This window comes from Corapipo altera, unplaced genomic scaffold, assembly GCF_003945725.1.
Source record: "Corapipo altera isolate COAL_440 unplaced genomic scaffold, ASM394572v1 174, whole genome shotgun sequence".
Lineage (NCBI taxonomy): Eukaryota > Metazoa > Chordata > Aves > Passeriformes > Pipridae > Corapipo > Corapipo altera.
The window spans coordinates 641295-663000 of NW_020885022.1; the positions used below are offsets into that span (position 1 = coordinate 641295).

Sequence of the window (21706 nt, forward strand, 5' to 3'; positions counted from 1 at the left end):
GCAGAGGAGGGTAATGCAGACACAGACACTGGGAGGGTGCTGTGCCCACGGGAGGCTGGGCAGCCGCTCTGGAATCACCAAGTTCCTGCCTGCATTACAGACTGAGTCACTGCCTGGCTTGGGGTTCCAGTTGTTCCTTGCCAGTCGTGGAATGTTTGTGTTGTACAACTGAGTTGTGAAAACAGGCTCAGTACCTGGAAAGGCAGCTGAGTTCTGGCCAGCATGGACAGTCTTCAAATTCCATGCACACTTATTTGGAAGTAATACAAGTGCCTGTCCTGCTGTGCTTTGGGTCGTGTGGTGTCACCTGCTTCAAAACCCCTTAAAAATGGGATTGCAGATTTTTTGCTGGTTTTAGTTTCTCTTTTTTTTGGTGGGAGAGACATAATTAATCTGTTTGGATTTTTGCTCCTAAGTTCAGGTGGCACATAACATAGGATGAATTCCAGATAAGCTTCCAAGGTATCAGGCTTTTGGGTTCCAGGTAGACTGGTATATTATAGTCCTTGAAGTGCTATAATCAATACACGGTTCATTTTTCTCAGCAGAAAACTAATGGATGACAGTAATGTCTCAAAACTAGAGAGCTTGAAACTGGAAGTGGAGATAAATATTCTGTTTTTCCAAACTTGTTTTTTTACCCATTACTGTAGCTGGCTATCAAAACGGAGTCTTTAGTTTCAAGGTGTAAATGCTTTTTTCACATGTACCGTGGTAATTTTTCTCTGTTGTGAATCACTTAATCTTGATGGATTTTCTGATAAATTAACATGTCAGGCAAGTCACGGTTAAGTGCAGGGGAGTCTTTTCAGAAGTATTTAGCAAAGGATCCTTTAATTTTATTCACGCTCACAAGACACAGATTTTGGTGGTGGCTTGAAATTATGTAATTTCTTCTGCAAAAGGTTTATTAGTCAGTCAGTCAGTCAGTCAGCTTTGTGTGGTAACCCAGAGCCACATGAGCAATCTCCTCTGTGGTTGTTGCAGTATCTCTGAGAGCTCTTTCCCTTTGCAATAACACACCTGTTAAAATCCCCTGGATATTGGCCGGAGGGGATGGGGCTGATGACAGGCTGGGAGATTAGAAAGGTCTCCGAAAGGTTGGGACTGTAATGAGCGTGTCTGGGGCACATTGCCAGGGCCAGCACATTCACCCACTGTTAACATGGGCTGCCCTGGCCACAAAAGATGTTTTACAGGTGGAATTTGAAGGGAAGAAGCTTCATAACACGGTCACAAAAAGTATCCTGTTCTCTTACCAGCTGCAACTGCCTCACCTCTGGGTGAACCTGGAAGCAGCAGTTCTGGGCCTGACTGGCAGGGACTAACTGGGCTCCTCAAAAATACTGAGAGCAAAGCTGCTTTGGCAAGCTGTGTATTTACTAACTTCAGTCCAACCTGGGGTATTCCCACACTGGTGCAGCCCTCCCTCCTCGGACATGCCTTGTTCTCCATCTCTCTCAGGGGGTTTCCCCAGCTACTGAGTGCTGGGACCTTTTGTTTTCCAGCTTTGGGCTTGGCATTGCTTGTCCAGTTTAGTGCTCTTCCTTGAAAGCAGTGTCAGCTGTGAAATCCTAAGTTTGGGCAAAGCCCACCACCCACCCTGGTTTGGAGATGGGCAGGATGGGAAGGGTCAGACACACCCACAGATACCGGGGGATGCCAAACACACACGGAGGTGTCAGTGTTGTTCCTGTGTGGCTGAGCTTGCCGGGAGGGCCCTGTTGTGTTGGTGTCACTCTCAGTGTGAGTGGTGACACTCCTGACACATCTCTCCCCCCAGCTGGGAGCCAACAGTGGGGTGCACATCATCATCTTCGACGAGATCGACGCCATCTGCAAGCAGAGGGGCAGCATGGCGGGCAGCACCGGTGTGCACGACACCGTGGTGAACCAGCTGCTGTCCAAGATCGACGGCGTGGAGCAGCTCAACAACATCCTGGTCATCGGTAGGACGGTCCTCCCTCTGCCTGGGGGCTGCTGGAGCACCACTGGGGTTCTCCTCCTCGCAGCTGAGTTACTGCTGCTGGTGTTGGGCCTGGCTGGGCTGATCCAAAGGGAGTGGCTGCTGTGGGAGCAGCAGGTTTGAAGGGAGGCGGTGCTGTGACATCAGATCGCTGCTTTCAGCAGTTCCTCCTGTAGCTTTTCATAAGGAGTGTTTCATAGTCTAAGAAAACCTGCAAGGATTGATGTACATTGGTGTCTTGGCCTGTGAAGGAGCGGGGAGCTGTTCCAGCTGTGCTGGCTGGTTGTCCTGCTGCAGGAGCCCTGGATAATCCCAAGGACAGGGAGATGCAGCCACCAGCATGGGTTTGAGCCCTGACTGTCCCTCAGGGCATGACTTTCCCAACACTCAGTGGGTGTCTTCTGTCTGTTTTCTTGAGGGTCTTTGAGGTACCTCCATAGCTCTGTGGGCTGTACCAGGGGGTGGAGACCCACTTATTAAGCTCAGATAACACTTGTTTTGTTTTTAACTTTGAATTTAGGAATGACCAACAGACCTGACCTGATTGATGAGGCTCTGCTGAGGCCAGGGAGGCTGGAGGTGAAGATGGAGATCGGTAAGGCCACTGCAGATCCAATTCCTAAACTCCATGTACCTACAGTAGGTACAAATTGCAAATACAGATCATAATGGGAACAGCTGACCAGGGTGGCTCAGGTGCTGAACCTCATGCAGCTCCCTCCAGAATATTTTGGACCATTTTGGACTTTCCTACTGGTAAACCTGATCTCAGCCTCTGTCCAGCAGAATGGGCAGGTCTGGGTAGGCAGGACCGTGAATCTCTTGCATGAATGAAAGGAGCCAAATCATGGCACCAGATCATTCCTGGGTGGAAGCTGTGGAGCTGTTGAACTGGCAGAGCAGGCAGGAAAAGTGTGTGAGCAGTTCTGGGCTTGAGGAAGTGCAGAGCATTTCATCTGCATGAAGTGACAAGTGGTGACTTCCACTGCAGGAACTGCAGACTTTATCCAGCACTTGCTTTGGCTTCTGGAATCAGCAGGTCTGGATTTCCAGCAGAACTCGAGGTGAGCCAAAAGCTCTGTTTGCCATTTCATCTGGTGACTGAAAAAGAGCTGCCTGACCTTTGTAACTGTACACATCTGCCTCAGGCTGTGCAGATTAAATTAGGGACTATCTGATAATGTAGGCTTTTTAAGAAATTAAGCCCAGATCATCTTAGATTCATGAAAACAAGCCACTGACTTTGCATTTGAGATCAGGGTGATCACTGAAGATCGTGGTGAAGTCTAAAGAGGGCCTGGCCTTGGGAGCTCAGTGCTGAGGTGACAGTTCAGTGCAGAAAGTTTGAGTAGAGAACAGCCTGGGACTGATGAAAAGCTCAGTGATCCTGTTTTGCAGTGAAAAACGCAAATTGGTCAAAATCTGTGTTTTAAGTTAGAGATTGAAAATGCAGTTTCAGATGTGGAGTTTGGAATAGCTCCTAAAACATTTCCACCAGTCCTGCACAGACACACAGATGTCACAACATCCTGTCTGTGTTCTGAGCTGGGCATTGGTGGTGTAAAAACACTCAAACTGTAGCAAGTGAAAAACCAGAACAGGCAAAGTCATGAGTATTAACATGTTTTGTTTCTTTTCAATTGCAGAAAATCAGTTGAAAATGTCCATATAACCCTAAAAACCCTATGGTGACATGCCAGGGTGGCAGGCGAAATTGGAACTGTCAGTCTCATACTTACAAACAAGTAAAGGCCCAGCAGTTATTAGGGAGTGCAGGTGAGGTGGGTTGTACTGCAGGTGCAGGACCTGCATCTTTGGTTGACAAAAGTGAATTCAATTCAATAAACTCCAGGGACTGAGCCAGGCATCCCTGGAATAAATGATCAGGTGACAAGGACTGAACAGTGCTGGGGACTGTGCACATTTTAAAATGTCTTTCCACATCCCCTCAGCACAAACTAATCAGTGCAAATATCAAGTCCGTGGAGCAAAGGCTGGGAAGGAAGAATGGAAGGTGAGCTGAGAAGAGTGGGGCTTTGCCAGGATGATGTGCCAGACTGACTGGTTATGATTTCATTTAAGAAAAGGTTTTTCTGTATCTTCCATTATCTGTGTTTCAGAAAGTACTTGCTAAGTGGCTAAGTGGGGAATGATCACTTCAATTGAAGAAAAGGAACATTTTATAAGAACAATATGGACCAGGTGAAGAGGGAAATCAAGGCCCTGGATTTTAGGAGAGCAGACTTTCAGTTGATTCAGTAATTAGTGGATGGGACCCCCTGGGAAAGGACACTCAGGGATAAAGGAACAGAACAGACTTTACAAGAGCCTGTAGTGACAGGAAAGGAGCAGTGACTTGTAATGGACAGAGGGCAGGGTTAGATGGAATATTGGGAAGAAATCCTTCCCTGTGAGGGTGGGGAGGCCCTGGCTCAGGGGGCCCAGAGAAACTGTGGCTGCCCCATCCCTGGAAGTGTCCAAGGCCAGGTTGGACGAGGCTTGGAGCAACCTGGGCTGGTGGAAGGTGTCCCTGCTCATGGCAGGGGTGGCACTGGATGGGCTTTAAGGTCCTTTCCTTTAAGGTCCAAACCATTCCATAGTAATTGCAAGGTGGGAGCAGGATTAAGGGATGTCAAGAGAGTGGGCACATTGTGTAAGGTGAATTCCTGGTGTGGAAGTGTGAGAGCAATAACTTGGAGGAACCCTGAAGAAAGAGAGTAAACCTTGTGTGTTTTCCCCCCTGGTTTGGTTTCACACTGGTCAGATCAGGTTTTGGTTTGGTTTCACACTGGTCAGGTTTGGGGTTGAAGGTTCTCCAACGAAAAGCATGATCAGATATTGTGACTGAGTGTGGATTGCTCATGGTGAGAAGGGGGCTCTGGAGGGACACTGAGGAGAGGGGCAGGGTTGTTTGCAGTGCTGTGCTGAGGTGCTGGTGTGTGCTCTGTTACAATGCCAGGCTTGCCAGATGAGAAGGGCCGGTACCAGATCCTCCATATCCACACGGTGAGGATGAGGGAGCACCAGCTGCTGGCTGAGGATGTGGACATTGCAGAACTGGCAGTGGAGACCAAGAACTTCAGTGGTGCTGAGCTGGAAGGTTTGGTTCGAGCTGCTCAGTCCACTGCCATGAACAGACACATCAAGGTCAGTCCTGTCATCTCTCTCTGGGGCAAAAAAAAGGGGAAGTAGTTATGTTCGGAATCTTGAATGTTCAGTAAAATCAGCTCTTGATCAGTAAAAATCTGCTCAGCCTTGAATGTGAGGAAAGCAAATCACACCTTGATTGAAGTGAGTGAGAAATCATTTGGTGGTTAAACATTTATATCTCCTGGGAGTGCTCTTTCTACAGGAAAAAAGACTCTTTCTGCTAATTATTCTTGTATAACCATAGCACTTGAAAAGTTATTGTTTCCTGTAGCAAAAAACTGCAAACATCAACACTTTCTCATTTTCTTGTGTTCTGTCTAAAAAGAAAAATAATCAGCACCTCTGGACGAATTTTCATCCCTTTACAGGCAAAACATTTTCCTTGAATAATTAATTTTGCTGGTAGTTGATGTCTTCTCAGTGCTTGAGTTCTGGGTGAGTCTGGGGACTGTTGGTATTTTGATACATTCCCTGTTGTGCCAGGATGTCGTGTGGGAGAAGGGAAGATGGCCTTGTGCAAATGGGAAAGAGCAGTCCCTTCCTTTGGGTTGGGTTGTGATTGACATCCCAGTAATATATGGATTTGTATTCCACATGGGAAGCAGCCACACTTTGTTTCGCTTTTCAAACATTTGACATAGTATTTTTGGATAATATTATTTATTCTGAAGATGTTTTCAGCCAAATGATGCACTGAGGTACTTTATTCTCTCCTACATGTACTGAAAATTTAAAATATACATCATAGGCCTGACCTAGTTTTCAGAAGCACCTGTGAGAAGCGAGAGACAAATGGAAAATGAAGGGGCATTTGATCAGGGTCTTCTGAATCATTTAAACTCTTCTGATTATCTCTCAAAGTGTGAAAAATTAAAACACAGAACTCATGGAAGGCTGGGGAGATAAGAGCTCCCCTGGTTTTAAGCATCCAAACAACTTCAGGAATATGTTAAAAGTGTTTCAAGCACCTTCACTTCCCTCTGCAAAGCCCCAAAGTGATCACTTGTGCTAAAGATCCCTTGGCTGATATATTTGGCATCCTGTGTTTCTGCTTGGTGGGTGTTTTTGGGAGAAGGGACTCCTTTCAGCCATTCTCTGGTTGTAGGTGTGTGACACAGAGGGTTTGGCCAGGCTGGATTCTGTGGCTGCTCTTTAGGGGCTGCATTTGCTGCCCTACAAGAGAAGCAGCATGTCATTATTTTTATTGTTATTATTCTTTCCTTCCCATGCCCAAGTGTACTGTGTGTTCTTGTGGGTCATCCTGGCCAGAGAGGGTCTGAGACACATCTTTGAGGGTTAAACTTATTTTAGGCCTTAGGCAAAGGTGGTGGAGGTGGCTCTGCCTTCCAGGAAAGCCCTTGAAAGCCCAGATGTTCACTTCCTGAACAGTCAGATCATGTAGGGCTGTTACACTCCTGAGGGAAGCGGGAGGTGTTACAAGATTCACGGAACTTCCTTTTTTCCAAGGAGTCACATGGAAAAGGTGAGGGGCAGTGGGTGCATCCTGGGCAGATTCCGATGGGACACACAAGGGAAGTTTTTCAGAATGAGAACCATCAGCCTTTGGAATGATCTCCCCTGGCAAGTGGTGGATTCTCCAGCGTTGGAGACTTTTGAGATTTAGCTGGGCCATCCTGCCTTGACTGTGCTTCTGCCAAGATGATCCTTGAGGTCCTTTCCAACCTGGGATTCTGTGGATGAATCCATGTAATTCCTGAGTGCTGCCCAAAGCCCTTCACAGTTATGGCTCCAGTGATTCCCCAGCTGGAATCCCTCCCTTGGTTTTAGTGGAGCATTCCTGCTAATATGCTTATTTTAGGGTATTCAACCCTGCCCTGACACACAAGATTATTACAGGTCCCAGACAAAGCAGAATCAAGGCCAAGGATTGCCATGGGGGGGAAATGATTGTCAATGTCAAATCCTGAAGGATTCTCCAAAGTCTGTTACTGCTCAGCTGGTTGATCATTCCCTACTCATTTAACAGAATGGAGTATCCAGTTTTCTGCACCTAAAACCTTCCCAGGACAGTAAGAGCACAGTGAAGCAGTGCATGGCCCCTCCTGCTGTGAACCCCCAGTGCCCAGCAGTTCCTGGCTGACACTGTGGGGCTGGATGTGGCTCTGGGAGCTGAGCTTTGCTCCAGCAGGGCTGGGTCTGTGCAGGGAAGGTGAGGAGGGGTCTGTATGGTCCTGCTACTCCTCAGTGCCTTTGCTTGCCTCTTTAGGCCAGTAATAAAGTGGAAGTGGACATGGAGAAGGCTGAGAGTCTTCGTGTGACCAGGGGAGACTTCTTTGCATCCCTGGAGAACGACATCAAACCGGTGAGTGGGAATGTGTGAGTCCTGGGACAGCCCCCCAGTGCAGCTGATGGTGGGGAGAGCAGATTCCTGCTAGGATCACACAGGCAGTGGTGCCCCAGGGCTGACAGTGCCCTGTTTGGAGGGGTGACAGTGGGGAGCCCCTGAGGCTCTGTTTGTGCCTGTTGCTACTGGAGAGTCATAAAAAATAAAAGAACACATAAAGAACAACTCAGGATTTCTTCTCCTTGCCATATGTACTCTCTCCCCTTTAGGCCTCTTTCAGTTCCTGGGTGACAGCTTTAATATGGGCTGCAGGAAGAGGTTTAAGCCTCATTTTTGAGAATTGTCTTCACACAGTGTGAAGTCAGAACCCACTGGCAACTTGCATTGACTAGAGTTGGTTGTGAGGCCGTATGAAAAGACGTTTCTAAACGTGCCTGGTCTGCACCCGTGTTCAGCTGGAATGCTGTGAGTCACCAGTGGGTCTGACTCACTTCAGCATCTTCCAGGGCCTTGGCCCTGGTCATTTTGATGCTGCTTAATTGTTTCATGGGTTTTCTGATGTGATGCAGCACTTTTTGGTAAAAGAAATGTTCCTTCTTTTATCCAGGCATTTGGAACCAACCAGGAGGACTATGCCAGCTACATCATGAACGGGATCATCAAGTGGGGGGACCCTGTGACGAGGGTGTTGGACGATGGGGAGCTGCTGGTTCAGCAGACGAAGAACAGCGACCGCACTCCCCTGGTCAGCGTGCTCCTGGAAGGTACAGCCAGGGCAAATCCATGGAAAAACCCCAAGGGACTCCTCTGAACTGCTGCTGTCACCTGCCCACCTGGGTGCTTGTTCCGTCCTGTGCTGGGATGTGTAGGAAGCACATGGAGGGAGAAATGGGATGGGGCTCTTTCAGTTTGCTTGGCTGAAGTTGCTTCAGATGTTAAAACTGGCTCCTCAGCTGGAGGAAATTTAGGTCAGAAATTGGACTTGATCTCAGAGGTCTTTTCCAACCTAGTTGATTCTGTGATTCTGTGTGAAATCCTGTGTTTGGAACAAGGGAGAAGAAGTGTACCCAGTTAATAACCAAAATGTACCAGTTAGTAACCAAAATGTACTAATTAATAACCAAAATGCACCAGCTAATAACCAAAATGCACCAGTTAATAACCAAAATGTACCAGTTAATAACCAAAATGCACCAGTTAATAACCAAAATGTACCAGTTAATGACCAAAATGCACCAGTTAATAACCAAAATGTACCTGCTCGTGCCTGTTTTACAGTGGAGGTGTCTCTGGCTGAGTCAGTTGTCCACATTCTCTTTGAAATCACTGGAGAGCTCATCAGTGTAATTAGCTGAGTTCCAACAGCCACATTTAGGTGTCTCTGTCAGCCAGAGGTGGATTTCCCTTTATCCAGATTGTCAGTGACTATGGAGAGTTTCCAGGTGCTGGAAACTGGTTCCACTATCTGTGTTACAAGTGTTGGAGTAGAATTTGATATTTAGCTCTTCCCTCTTTATTTTCCTGAAAGGTGGATGACCACTGTTGCTTAGTGGAACTAACCCTGAGTAGACCCCCCGGATAATTCTGTGTGTTTGTGACCAGCATGTGTCCTGTGTGCAATTCCTTCTAGCCCCTCAAATTAATCTGTGTTGGCTGCATGGATTCAGATGTCTTTGGTCTCTGAATTATCCTGGTGTGAGTTCAGGCCAAAATCAAATTGCCTTTGTCACTGTTTCCCTGGTGTTCCAGCTGCTGACTTGTTTGCCACAATACCAGCAGAAATCATGTTTAGAAGGGACATAAACACATTTCAATTTTGTCCAAAACACAAACTCATGGATTTTGGTGCAGTGGCCAGTCCTACAAACTATGTAATGTTCTCTTTTGGTTTTGTGGCAAATCAGTCTGCATGTGCTTAAGTAGTTCTATTAATTGCCATCGTCTGGAGGACTGGATTGGATTGGATTGGATTGGACTGGCCCAGGAGTCTGTGTGTTCCTTCTGCAAGTAGAAGGAAAGGTCATTTCAAATGGCAGATACCTCTGGATGGGATTAAAAAGTATCATCCACACTGAGCATTGCCAGAGCTGCTTTCTCCCTTGTTTATTCATTGCTTGTCCTTTGTCTCAGGTCCCCCCCACAGTGGGAAAACTGCTCTAGCAGCAAAAATAGCTGAAGAATCCAACTTCCCCTTTATCAAGATCTGTTCTCCAGATAAGATGATTGGGTTTTCTGAAACAGCCAAGTGCCAGGCCATGAAGAAGGTAAGTACAGGTCCTGCTCTCTGCCTGATCACAGCCCAATTCTGGGTTCTCTCAGGGAGGGAAAGGTGAATCACCCTCGTGATGGTGTTTTCTGCTCTCTCTGGGTCCAAAATTCCTGTGCATATATTTATTTATAAAATTGAGTGAATCATAGAATTGTAGAATGGTTTGGGTTGAAGGGGACCTTAAAGCTCATCCAGTGCCACCCCCTGCCATGGGCAGGGACACCTTCCACCAGCTCAGGTTTCTCCAAGCCCCGTCCAACCTGGCCTTGGACACTTCCAGGGATCCAGGGGCAGCCACAGCTTCTCTGGGCACCCTGTGCCAGGGCCTCCCCACCCTCACAGGGAGGAATTTCTTCCCAATATCCCATCTAAATCTACTCTCCTACAGCTTAAAGCCATTCCCCCTTGTCCTGTCACTCCAGCCCCTTGCAATAATGTTTTTGTGGCACTGGGTGTCTCAGGGAACATTTCAGGCTCTGTCCCAGCTGGGTCTGGTGTGATCCTGGCTGACAGTGGAGCAGAACAGACCTGGGATGAGCAGCTCTGGAGCTCTGTCTGTGAAGGCAGGAACATCTTAGGGTGCACTTGGAGAGAATAGATACTGCCTGAATGAGACTGGGAACAGATTTGAGGTGGTAGCCCATAGTTAAACAAGAGTTCTAACAACTTGGGGAGCAGGGGAATGTGAACACGTTGAACATCTTCGTTTACTGAACCAGGCCAGCACTCACTCTTCAGGCTGAGTGACACTGAATGAAGCCTTGAGTAGAATGTAACTCAGATCAGTTTGATGCAGAGCTGTAGAGATTCTAAGGGGGGGAAGGTGTTTAAGAGAAGCAATGTACTCATAACTGGGGGCCTGGTTTGTGACTTAGATTCCAAAAGGAGCCTTCTGGATTTCACTGGAGTCAGAGTTTGCTGGAGACTGGGCTGCAGCACCACTGCTGTCCTTAGTGCTGCCTCCCGCTGCCATCCCAAGCTGGGCAGGACACTGTTGCTCCAGGAAGGGCATGTGGAGCCTCAGTCCATACCCACGTTGGTCCCTTCTCCCTGCAGAGTAACCAATATCCAGCCTGAGGAGAAAAGCTCCATAATCATGGTACAGTTGTGGGGAACCTGTTTATGTATTATATTATCAGTGTTGCCCCAGCTCCAAAAAGGAGTAATGGTGCTGGTTTATCCCTTGCTTACAATGAACCTCAGAGCAGCTGCTTTCTGCAGAGGTGGGGTAAAGGAACAGAACAGCTCTGCCTCTGGGGAGCTGGCAGTGCTTTACTGAATGCAGGCAGAGCCTGCTCTCTGGGTACTTATGTGTCATTCTCAGTTTATTCCTCTCCAAGCCACACCAGCAGATCTGGCCATGGCTGTTGTAGTTCTGTGGCTGAGTTTAACACTGAGGCATTTTGCTGGTTGCAGATCTTTGACGATGCCTACAAGTCCCAACTCAGCTGTGTGGTCGTGGATGACATCGAGCGTCTTCTGGGTGAGTCAGGGAGGGAGAGCTGTGCTGGCTGCTGCAGGAATGCTGGCAGATTTGCCATATTGAAACACTGCAAACTGGAGATGGTCTGGAATCATTTCCTTTGGGAGCACTGGGCTGGTTTTGATATGGTGAAGTGGCTTAAATGTGCATCTGCTTCGTGGGCATTAAAGTGCATTTTTCCTTTCAGATTATGTCCCCATTGGACCTCGGTTCTCCAATCTGGTCTTGCAAGCCCTGCTTGTGCTGCTGAAGAAGGCCCCCCCTCAGGTAAGGCAGAGTGAGATGCCCTGTTCCTGTAGGAACTGGGACAGGGGGAGCTCTGTGTGTGCTGAGAGCTGCTGTGCTGCCCGTGGTACGAGTGCCTTTGTCTCTGAGTCAGTCACGTTAATCCCAGCCTGCTGCTCTTCATTCACTTGGACATTTCTGGGATAACCACAAAGGATTCAACTTGAAGTATCTAATTACTGAGGGCTGAATCTTCTGCAATCAGTCCTAAAAATACTAAGGAAACCCATGAAAGCTTCACCATGTAAAGCTGAAACATTCCAGCTGCCTGTCCTCTGAGGAGCTGTTTGGGCCAGACCAACCCCTGGCTCAGCCAGGTGCTCCCTCCCTGTTTATAAATCGATTTCTCTGTGATCTGTGATTGTGGTTGTCAGGGGTTTTATTTGTTCTTAACTTGAAATTATCAGGTGTTAATTACAGTGACTGAGGAAGTGCCTCTCATGCTGATCCTGTTTGCACTTTGTGCCTCGATGAGATTTAAGAACATCCCAAGTGCTGAGGGTTCTGCAGCTCACCCTGAACGAGACAGGCAGGCAGGGCCTCCTTTCTTGTTTGCCATTTCCCTGTTGTTCAATGGATCTCTGCTCTGTGTGTGAGAGAATCTGCATGAATAAATAACATCGTAACAGGAACACCTTGAAAGTTGGTGTCAGGAAAAAGCAGCGAAACTCAGCCTGGGTGAAGTCAGATTTTTGTCGTGTTTAATATCCTGGCACAGCAACCTGTGTGTGAGTGTTGTTTTCATTAGAGAGATTGGTGAAAAGACCTTTCAAATACAGGACTTTGAACTAAACTGTAGTGCCACAGGCCCTGAGTTCTCTGTGTGACTGTCAGCCTGGGAGAACAAAGATCTTCCCAGTGAGCTTTCTAGGCCACGTGAAGTCTGTGACATAACAGAATCCAGGTTTTATGACATGGTTGGAACAGAGCAGCTGCCTGTGTGCAACAGCACAGCCATTTCTGATCCCAGAATCTCATGGAATCATTGACGTGTGGCTGGGTGTTCCACGGTGCCAGGGCGTGATTGTTCCCATAAATCAGTAGGGAAAATAGGACTTGATTTGGTTCAGTTTTTAAAGGAATTTAAAATATTAAATTGTCCATTTGACCATGCTGAGTGTGTGTTGCTGCTGGGCTGCTCTTTGGTTGGCACCTGGTGCTCCCAGGAGCAGGACACGGGGCTGGAGCTCACAGATACTTGCCAAGTTTGTGCATGTTGCAGAGATTTGTTCTCAGCAGGGTTTGAAGTGCCCTGGGGGCTGGGAGACTCTGCCTTGACAGCCAATATTATGGTGACTTAAGCCATAAATTGTTGGAGGGTAGAGAGCAAGTTTGCTGAGGAAATGTCACTGTTTGATTGATCATGTGGGGGGTTTGGGTTTTTTTTTCTAAGTGTCCAGAGCTGGCTCTGTGGGAATCAGGGCTGGGGTGAGCTGGGCCCTTTGGGCTGCCCCAGCTCTGCAGTGCTGCTGGCAGGGTGTGTTTGGTGTAAGTTCCCTGGGATAGCCATGGCATGTGGGCGTCTTTTGCACTGAAAAAAACAAAACTGTGTATAAGAGGTAGAGCTGTACAGGAAAAGGCCTTTTCTGCTGTGACTGTTTACTGTGGAAGAGGTTGAATTTGGACATGGAGAGCCTTGGGGGATTTGAGCTCAAGTGAGGAACTCACGAGGGGGATAATCCTGAGGGTTAATCAACACCCCTAGTCCCCTCTGAGATGGTGAGTTCCCTTGGGGAGCAGTTTGTTTGGAAGGAATGGCTGTTTCAGGGGTTTGCTGTAATTTGAGAGGCAGGTAAAAACTTTAAATGCATGGGCAGCATCAGTGCTGGTCCGTGAGGTCAAACCACCACACATTTCTGTGGGACTGGGATCATGGTTTAGGATCATTCCTTATGAAAATGGAGTGTCTTGGCACATGCCAGGCATGTCCCTGTGCTGAGAGAAATCCATGGCAGGTGCTGGGGAGACAATTCCTGTTTCCCATTGCTTCAGTGTTTCTGGATTTCAAAGATTCCTGGAATGGTTTGGGTTGGAGGGGACCTTAAAGCCCACCCATTCCAACCCCCTGCCATGGACAGGGACACCTTCCACTAGCCCAGGTTGCTCCAAGCCTCATCCAACCTGGCCTTGGACACTTCCAGGGATGGACATCCACAACTTCTCTGGGCAATCTGTGCCAGGGCCTTCCCACCCTCACCATCCCAATATCCCATCTAACCCTGCCCTCTGGCAGTGGGAAGCTATTCCCCCTTGTCCTGTCCCTCCAGGACCTTGTCCAGCATCCCTCTCCAGCTCTCCTGTGGGCTGGAAAAGCCTGGAGCCAGGATGGAAGCAGTGGGAGCCCCACAGGGGATGGGTGGGAGCGGGGGCGGCTGCAGCTGCTCCATCCCTGTGACCCAGATCAGGAATTCACTGGGGTGTCACAGCACTTGCAGGGATAGACTTGATGTGCAAACAGCTCCCTGCAATAACTGAGTGGAAGACAAGCATTTCTGGGATGAAATGTTGTTAATTATGCATCGAGGTGTGTGTCTCTGTTGAATTGGTGTATGAGAGCTGCCTCCCGGGCTCCCCTCTTCCTGGTGAGGCTGGATTATTGGAACGTGGTGTGGGAAGGGCAAACACTTGAAGGTTCTGGTTTTCTTTTGAGACTAAACACTTTAGACTTTAAATAAACTAGAAACCTCTCTGAGCTTGCTTTAAATTCCCAGTCACAGCTCCTGCTTGTGGTTCCACTCAGCAGTGTTAAATAGTGGTATCTGTTACTGCTGGTTCAAGGGGACTGAAAACCATTGCATTTTGTTTAGCATCTTTTTTTAAACCAATTAAAAATCTTTTCTAAACTGACTTGAAGAGAAGAAAATAAACCATGTTCTCTTGGGCCTTTAATTCAATGAATTTTCCCTGTGTTGTGCAGGGGAAGGGACTGGGGGGATGGAAAGGCTGAAAAGGGCTGTCTCAGCAGGGAGCCAGGCGGGAGAAAAGCACTTCCCTGAGAACAGAGCAGAGGCAGCTCCCGGAGCCGGGGCTGCTTCATCTACATGAGAGTCACACAGGGCCTGGAGACGCTCCCCAGCCCCACAGAGCGTTCACATGTGCTTCCCTGCTGCTTCCCAACAATTGGATCCCAGGGGCAGCACCAGCAGCATCCCCATGGAGCGGGACACACAGTCTGGGCAGGGCTAGGGAATGTCTGCCTGAGTGAGGTGCTCTCAGAGGGAGACCCACTCACTTCTGGGGATGCCCTTCCACTGCTCCTGAGCCCCCAGCTCCTTCCCTTAAAGGGAGACCCACTCCTGGGGCTGCCCTTCCAGTGCTCCCAGCCTCTTTCCTTGCTGGGACGCTGGAGGCTTTTGTTGATTTATGAAAGTAAAGGGGGGAATAATCTCCCAGTTTGATCTAATCCCAGATGCATCCCTGATTCCACATCCCTTGGTGTGAATTGGAAGCCACTCCAGTCAGCAGTGATGTTCCCTTTATACTCATAAACCTGGGGAATGGTGTTTTCTCCCCTTCCATGTGAGGAGTTGCTGAGGCCCCAAACCCAGGGATGAAGGTGCACAGGGAGCAGCTGGGGGGTGACAGAGCCATCATGTCACCAGTGCCTGTTCCCAGCACAGCTCGGGCTCCCTCACTGCCCTTCCCTGGGGCTGCCTGGATTTGCTGAAATTCCATAACTGGAGACTCCACTGCCATGTTGAGGCTCCATTGCTTGGAGCAGAGTCTGTGTGAGCCTCCTGTTCTGGTTTCCCTCAGGCAGTCGGGCAGTGATGGTACCATTGGTGCTGTGGGGGAGGAATCCATCCCCTGGGGCTGGGAAATGCACTGGGTTAATCTTTGAGTCCCACAATTCTCAGCATGACAATATCCTTTAGTCAGGTACATTCCCTGGAGCAGAGGGCTGAAATCTGGGACTATCCCACTTCTAGAAGGCTGTTGGGCAGGACACACACCTCTCTACAATCCCTCTGTCAGCACAGAGGGATCTTGGCCTCCAAACTGGGGCACTTTGCCTAAAAATGGACAGGATGAATCCAGGCCTAAGTGCTGTGCCTGTGTCTGATCTCTGCTGCTGAAAGGACTGGGCTAGAACTGCACTGTCATGAGTCTGACACCAAACAAGCTGTTGAAAAGGCAAGTTTCTCCCTCCTTAGTAGTTACTCTCATGCTATGCCTGATTTTCGGAAGTTCAGCTTGAATCCTGATTTTCTGTGGGCTGAGCACACAGCACATCACCTTCACTGTGGCTACTGGAGAAGTTAAGGGTCAAAAATGGGAATATTTCTGGAAATGGGGACACTTCAGTGGTTCATCTCCCGGGAACAAGAGACTGGAGCAGGTTCTGCACCGGGGTGCTGAGCAATGGGACAAGAGGCAACAGGCCCAGGGAGGGTGTGGAGTCTCCTCACTGGAGATATTCCAGAACCATCTGGACACAATCCTGTACCAAGTGCTGTGGGATGGCCCTAATTGAGCAGGGAGGTTGGACCCTCTGTGGTCCCTTCCAGCCTGACCCATCCTGTGATCCCATAACCAGAATAAATTCCAGGATGTCCTGTGTGTTGTCACTGCAGAGCAGCTGGATGGGAGCAGCTTTTCCAGTTTGACTTGGGGCAAACCTTGCTGACTTGTGGGTTTGCACTTGTTTGCTGAGCAAGTTGCCTGAAAGTTTGAAGAGCACAAGGGAACTGCTGCCCCTTCAGTCATCAGCTGGATGTGGAGCTGAGGCTGAGGGGTCACAGTGGCTGCTTTGCAGTGGGTCAAGGCCAAAGGCAGTGAGTTGAAGACCTGGCTTCTTCTGAGGAAAGCAGGGAAAAATCAGCATCTTTTGGGTGGAGCTGTTAAACACGTGAAGTACTTTTACAGAGTTCTCTTCTGAGGAGCTTTCAACCACAGCAGCAGTTCAGGGACCTGGGAATGGATCCTAATGAAGAATTGCTGCTGGATCTGCCCTCTGTGAACTTGTCCTGTTAAGCTTTTATTTTAGTGCTGTCCTTACCTGAGTCCAGCTGAGCTGTGTGGTGGGAGCAGACACCCTTTAGTTCAGTTTATCTCATGTTTGGTGACTCCATCTCGTGCTCCCTGGCTTTTATGTTGAGAAGCCGCAGCTCTCCCCCTCATCTCCTCTAAACCATCAGAGATTTTATAGACCTCTCTCTTTACCCCATCAATTTACCAAGGATTTATTTAGGGAAGTTATCCCATATTTCTGACCATCCCCAGTGCTTCTCCCTGATTTCTCCAATTAAACAGAATCCCAGAATGATTTGGTTTGGAAAGGACCTTAAAGCCCATCCAGTACCACCCCCTGCCACGGGCAGGGACACCTTCCACTAGCCCAGGTTGCTCCAAGCCCCATCCAACCTGACCTTCGACACTTCCAGGGATCCAGGGGCAGCCACAGCTTCTCTGGGCAACCTGTACCAGGGCCTCCCCACCCTAACAGGGAAGGAATTCCTTCCCAATATCCCTTCTAACCTGCCCTCTGGCAGTGGGAAGCCATCCCCCCTTGTCTTGTCCCTCTAGGCCCTTGCCCAAAGTCCCTCCCCAGCTCTCTTGGAGTACCTTTAGGCCCTGGAAGGGACTGTAAAGTCTCCCCAGAGCCTTCTCTTCCCCAGGTGAACACCCCCAGCTCTGGAATGATGGATTTGAAGTTCTGTTTGAAGCAGAAAGGGCTGCCCAGTGTCTGAAGGAGCTCCCTGGGCTCACATGGCACAGTGAGGACCCTGTTTTACCCTTTTCCCACTCTGAAACTGTCTGAGTGGTCTTGTTCTGAGTGAGGTTGAACTGAGCTGGTGCTCTCACGGAATTCCTACAATGACCTGTTCCAGTGGTTTTCCTCAATGGCAGTGAGGCATTTAGAGCCATTTTTGTATGTGCAGGAACTGCCTGCTGGCCCGATTTTGGGGTTCAGCTGACTCAGTGGGGTTAGTTTGCCAGGACTGAGCTGGCTGGGTAGGAAATGTTTGCTCTGTGAGTGCAGGTTGTGGGCAGCTTTCCTGGGAGGAGAAGTGTGTCATCTGGGCTCCATCAACTGAGGAGGAAATGCTGAGAGTGAGACCAGTCATGGACACCTGAAGGGACAGGAGGTAAAGCTCCCCTCGCTGGTGACATTCCTGTGCTGCTCATGTCCTTCCCTGGTGAGACCTTTTAGTCTCTCCTGAAACCCCAAACTAGACTCATTTTTATTGTAATCAGACACAGAGTCCATCGTGGAGAAGCTGCTGGGGTAGGATCCCTCAGGCAGTGACTCTGGAGTTGTTGTCCCTTTGATTGATGCCTGATCTGCTGTGCCAGGCACTGCACACATGCTGGGAGCTATATTTGGGGAACACACACTGCTCTGGTGCAGTTGAGCAGTTTTTTCCCCCCTAAAATGCTCATAATTCATGGCAAACTGTTATTAACACAGCCCCTTCCCCAAGCTGTTCCGGAGTTTGAGTTTCTAACAAAATAAACAATTTTTTATGAGAATTGCTAGAGCTGGGGAAGCAGATGGGTCTGGGTGGTGCAGCACTTGCAGGAGGGGTTGCTACATGTTATGGAGGCCTCAGTCCTTCTCTGGAGTGTGTCCTTGGCTTCCTTTGTTGCTGAGCATCACTGATTCATCCTGGTCTACAAAGGGCTTTAGCTGAAAATCTCTAGTGGAAGGTGTCCCTGCCCATGGCAGGGGTTGGAACTGGATGGGCTTTAAGGTCCCTTCCAACCCAAACCAGTCTATGAAAATGGGCTTCCTGAGATCCATGGGGGTGAGGATCAAACTCCACTCGTTTTCTCTCCACTGAGTGTGTTGGCTTTTCATCTTTGCCTGCCACATCTTCCTGAATTGCTCAGTTTTGGCTCAAATTCCATAAGATATTTTGCTGGCCTTGCTGGACAGTGACCATCAAAAAGGAAACAAACACTGAGCAGTTGTGAAGCTGTGGCCATGCAGGAGGTGGTGGAAGCAGCAGGCTGTGGAATGGTGCATAAATCCCATGGAATGGCTGTCCTGCTGCTTCCTGAGGACACTGTGCCTTCCCAAGGTGACCTGCAGACAGGTTTGGATCCTCAGACCCATTTTTGTGTGTTGTGTGCTGCCAGCAGCTGAGTTTTGTCAACCAATAATGCATTCCATGCTCCCACTGCACTTCTAGACTGGCATTTCCATCACTAGTTTAGGAATTGGTGGCTTTTCCCCATTTTTTTGAGGATTTCCCCCTCTGAAGAGGTGGCTGAGCTGGTGCTGTGGTGCCTCCTGAGCTGCAACAGGGATTCCCCAGGAGGGGCAGCACAGTGTCCCCAGCAGTGCCCCCTCTGTGTGACACTTGTGACCTGGGACGTGCCCTGGTTCCACCTCCAGCAGTTCCTTCCTTCTGCTCTGGGGCTAAAAACAAACTGGGAGTGACCACCTGAGCTCATACCCAGCTCTGGACCTTTCCCAGTGTCCAACACCTGGAGCAGGAGCAAAATCTGTCCAGTGAATGCAGCAGCACTTGGGGAAAAACAGACACTGTGAGATGCATTGTCTGTGCCAGAGGTGTGTTGGGTTTAAATGGGTTTTCATCCTCTGCCAAAGGAATGCAAAGCACTTACGGGATTAATTCTGGGAATAGTTTTTAGGTTATTGTTTTGTTTTTATAGTGATGAACAGAGTTTTGTGTCATGAAGTTGAAATATAGAACTTGTATAGAATCACAGTCATAAAATGTCCTGAGTTGGGAGAGACCCCAAGGATCATCAAGGCCAACTCCAGGACACCCCAACAATCCCACGCTGTCCCTCAGAGCTCTGGCAGCCTGAGGAGCCTGGTCAGTGCCCAACGACCCTCTGGTTTGGCACAGGAACTTTGTCTCTGAGCATCAGCTAAACTGCTGAACAGCAAAAGATCCATGACCAGCCAGGCCCCTCCGAGCCCATGGGCTCCCTGAGATGGAAAAGGGACTGATCCCATCTGATGGTCCCAGCAGCTCCTTCCATCAGCCAGGCATGATCCTGAACCCTGTCTGAACCCTGTGTGAACCCTGTGTGGGGAAATTCAAATTGCACTGGAAAGGCCTCTGCAGGAGCAGGGAACAGCAGTGGATTTGTACTGGCAGTTGATGTTTTCCACTCACTGCTCATTATTTATAAACTCTGATATTGCTCAGGCTGACTTAGGGTTGCTGTGTGAAGAGTGGATTGGGACCTGGGGGCTGCCAGGGTGGGACTGTCCTGTACATCCCACTGCAGTGGGAACTCAGGGACTCACAGCAGCCTGTGCTCCAAAGCCTGAGCTGGAAATCCATTGGAACTGTCTGTGCAGGGACAGAGAATTCCCTGTACCCACAGGTTCCTAAAGACAGGCTGTTCCCCCGGGAAGTCATTTGTAATTCAGCTTTTGGGAGTGGGAGTTGGCTCAGGCTTTTAAATTTAATGAGGATCCAGCTATTTATAATGCTGGATTCAGAAGGAGCAGTGAGGTGGCAAAGCTGTGAGTGTGATGGGGCTTCTGTGCACCCTAATTTTGGGACCCTGTTGGTGCCATTACTCCGAGATCTGCTCCTGCCCTTGTGTGGTTGGTATTGGCTCCTTCAATTACTGACAGATTTAATCCTGTTAATTTTATTTGAAGTGGTTTTTTTAACAGCCAGCTTATCAGCTGTAGCTTGCTGAAGCTTCCCCGGGCTGGTTGCTCTCTTGTTGTTCCTTTCCTGACACTTGTTCCCTGGGCAGGGCCGGAAGCTGCTGATCATCGGCACCACGAGCCGCAAGGACGTCCTGCAGGAGATGGAGATGCTGAATGCCTTCAGCACCACCATCCATGTGCCCAACATTGCAACGGGGGAGCAGCTCATGGAGGCCTTGGAGGTGAGGAATAGTTCAGGGGTAACAAACAAACTCAACATTTGCTGGAAATGAGGGATTTTGGCTCTTGGCTTGGTAACACTGTGTCATAACAGCAGCTCTAAGGCTTCTCCAAATGACTTTTTCATGCATTAAATTAAGGCACAGTTAGAGAACCGTAGGTCTGGGGGAAAGGTTTGTGGTGTGGATTGAAAGATTCCGAGGGCAGGGAAGTGGGTAATGAATATGATTGGGCCAGTTAAGCTCAGTGTGCCCGGAGGGTGCCGAGCTCCCAGGAGCTGGAACAGCATCCACTGAGGGTGTTTGGTGCTGAGGAGATTATCTGTTCTTTAGAAATTCCTGCCTTTAATGGCTCCTTATTCTGTGCCAAAGTGGGAATTTGGTGAGTGCTGAAGGTTGTTCAAATAAACTGAACAGGCAAATCTTTCCTGCCAACTGGCAAACTTGTCCCACTGAAGGTGTCACCAAAGCCTGAGAGACACAGATGCTCCTGCAGCAGGTTTGGAAACTTCCTGTGGCTTGAACCACTGCGTCCTTGTAGTCTTTGATCTGGAGAAAACCTGGAATGCAGTGTAAAAGCACAGCACCAACTGTTGGGTATGGGATATTATGGAAAGAACCCTTATTGAATAAAAGAATCTCAGTGTTTCGCCTTGTCTAGGTATATTGCAGCAAATTTTCCTTCTGAGCCTCCCGTTCCCTTTCTTCTGAGGTAGATACCATTTTTCCTGTTGTTAGTCTTCTGTTGCTGACTTTTTCCTGAATTCTTTCCCCCCAGCTCTTGGGTAACTTCAAAGACAAGGAGCGCAGCACCATTGCACAGAATGTCAAAGGGAAGCCTGTCTGGATCGGGATCAAGAAGCTGCTGATGCTGATAGAAATGTCATTACAGGTAGGAATGTTTTGGGGCAGGAAGGACTGGGGTCTTAGAGGGGTCCTGGAGGTTCCCCCTTCTCTGCAGACTCCTCTTCAGTTGTGGTGGGAGCCTTTCCACTGGTTTAATTGGGAAAAGAACTGCAGTGAGGAGACATTTTCAGAACAAAGGAATCACCAGGTCTTGGTCCTCAGAGATCTTTAAATCCCCCCTGTGCCCATGGGCTGTTCAGAGCTGCACTTCAGAGCAGAGCATCTGCTGCAGGAGGGGTTGGATTAACTCACCTTTCATGGAATTTCTGCTCTCCACCCAGCAGATAGCAATCACCTGGGGTTTTTTTGAGAAGAAGGTGCCTGTGCAGGTGTATGTGCTCTTTCCCTGAAGAAGATAAATCTGTCAGACTGTTCAGCTGCTCTCCTCTTTATTTTCCACTTTCAGCACTTTAAAGAAAATAATTGCAGAGGGTAGAAATATGCAGCTCTGAGCCCTCCCCCGCACATCCCCCGCCTGGAGCCACCAGCCCTCGGTGCTCGAGCTGCCACAGGGGG

General features: G+C 48.9%; 1 protein-coding gene across 2 annotated transcripts in view; it reads left to right on the plus strand.

Annotated features, from left to right (window-relative positions):
- NSF (N-ethylmaleimide sensitive factor, vesicle fusing ATPase) overlaps positions 1-21706 on the plus strand; it is a 71453-nt gene that overhangs the window by 43084 nt on the left and 6663 nt on the right. For both annotated transcript variants that reach the window (XM_027667883.1, XM_027667882.1), the window contains exons 10-19: positions 1784-1949; positions 2487-2561; positions 4926-5113; positions 7344-7439; positions 8029-8185; positions 9552-9685; positions 11107-11173; positions 11361-11440; positions 20153-20287; positions 21063-21176. In XM_027667883.1, coding sequence (XP_027523684.1) covers positions 1784-1949; positions 2487-2561; positions 4926-5113; positions 7344-7439; positions 8029-8185; positions 9552-9685; positions 11107-11173; positions 11361-11440; positions 20153-20287; positions 21063-21176 — 1212 coding nt within the window. The remainder of the gene's footprint in view (positions 1-1783; positions 1950-2486; positions 2562-4925; positions 5114-7343; positions 7440-8028; positions 8186-9551; positions 9686-11106; positions 11174-11360; positions 11441-20152; positions 20288-21062; positions 21177-21706) is intronic.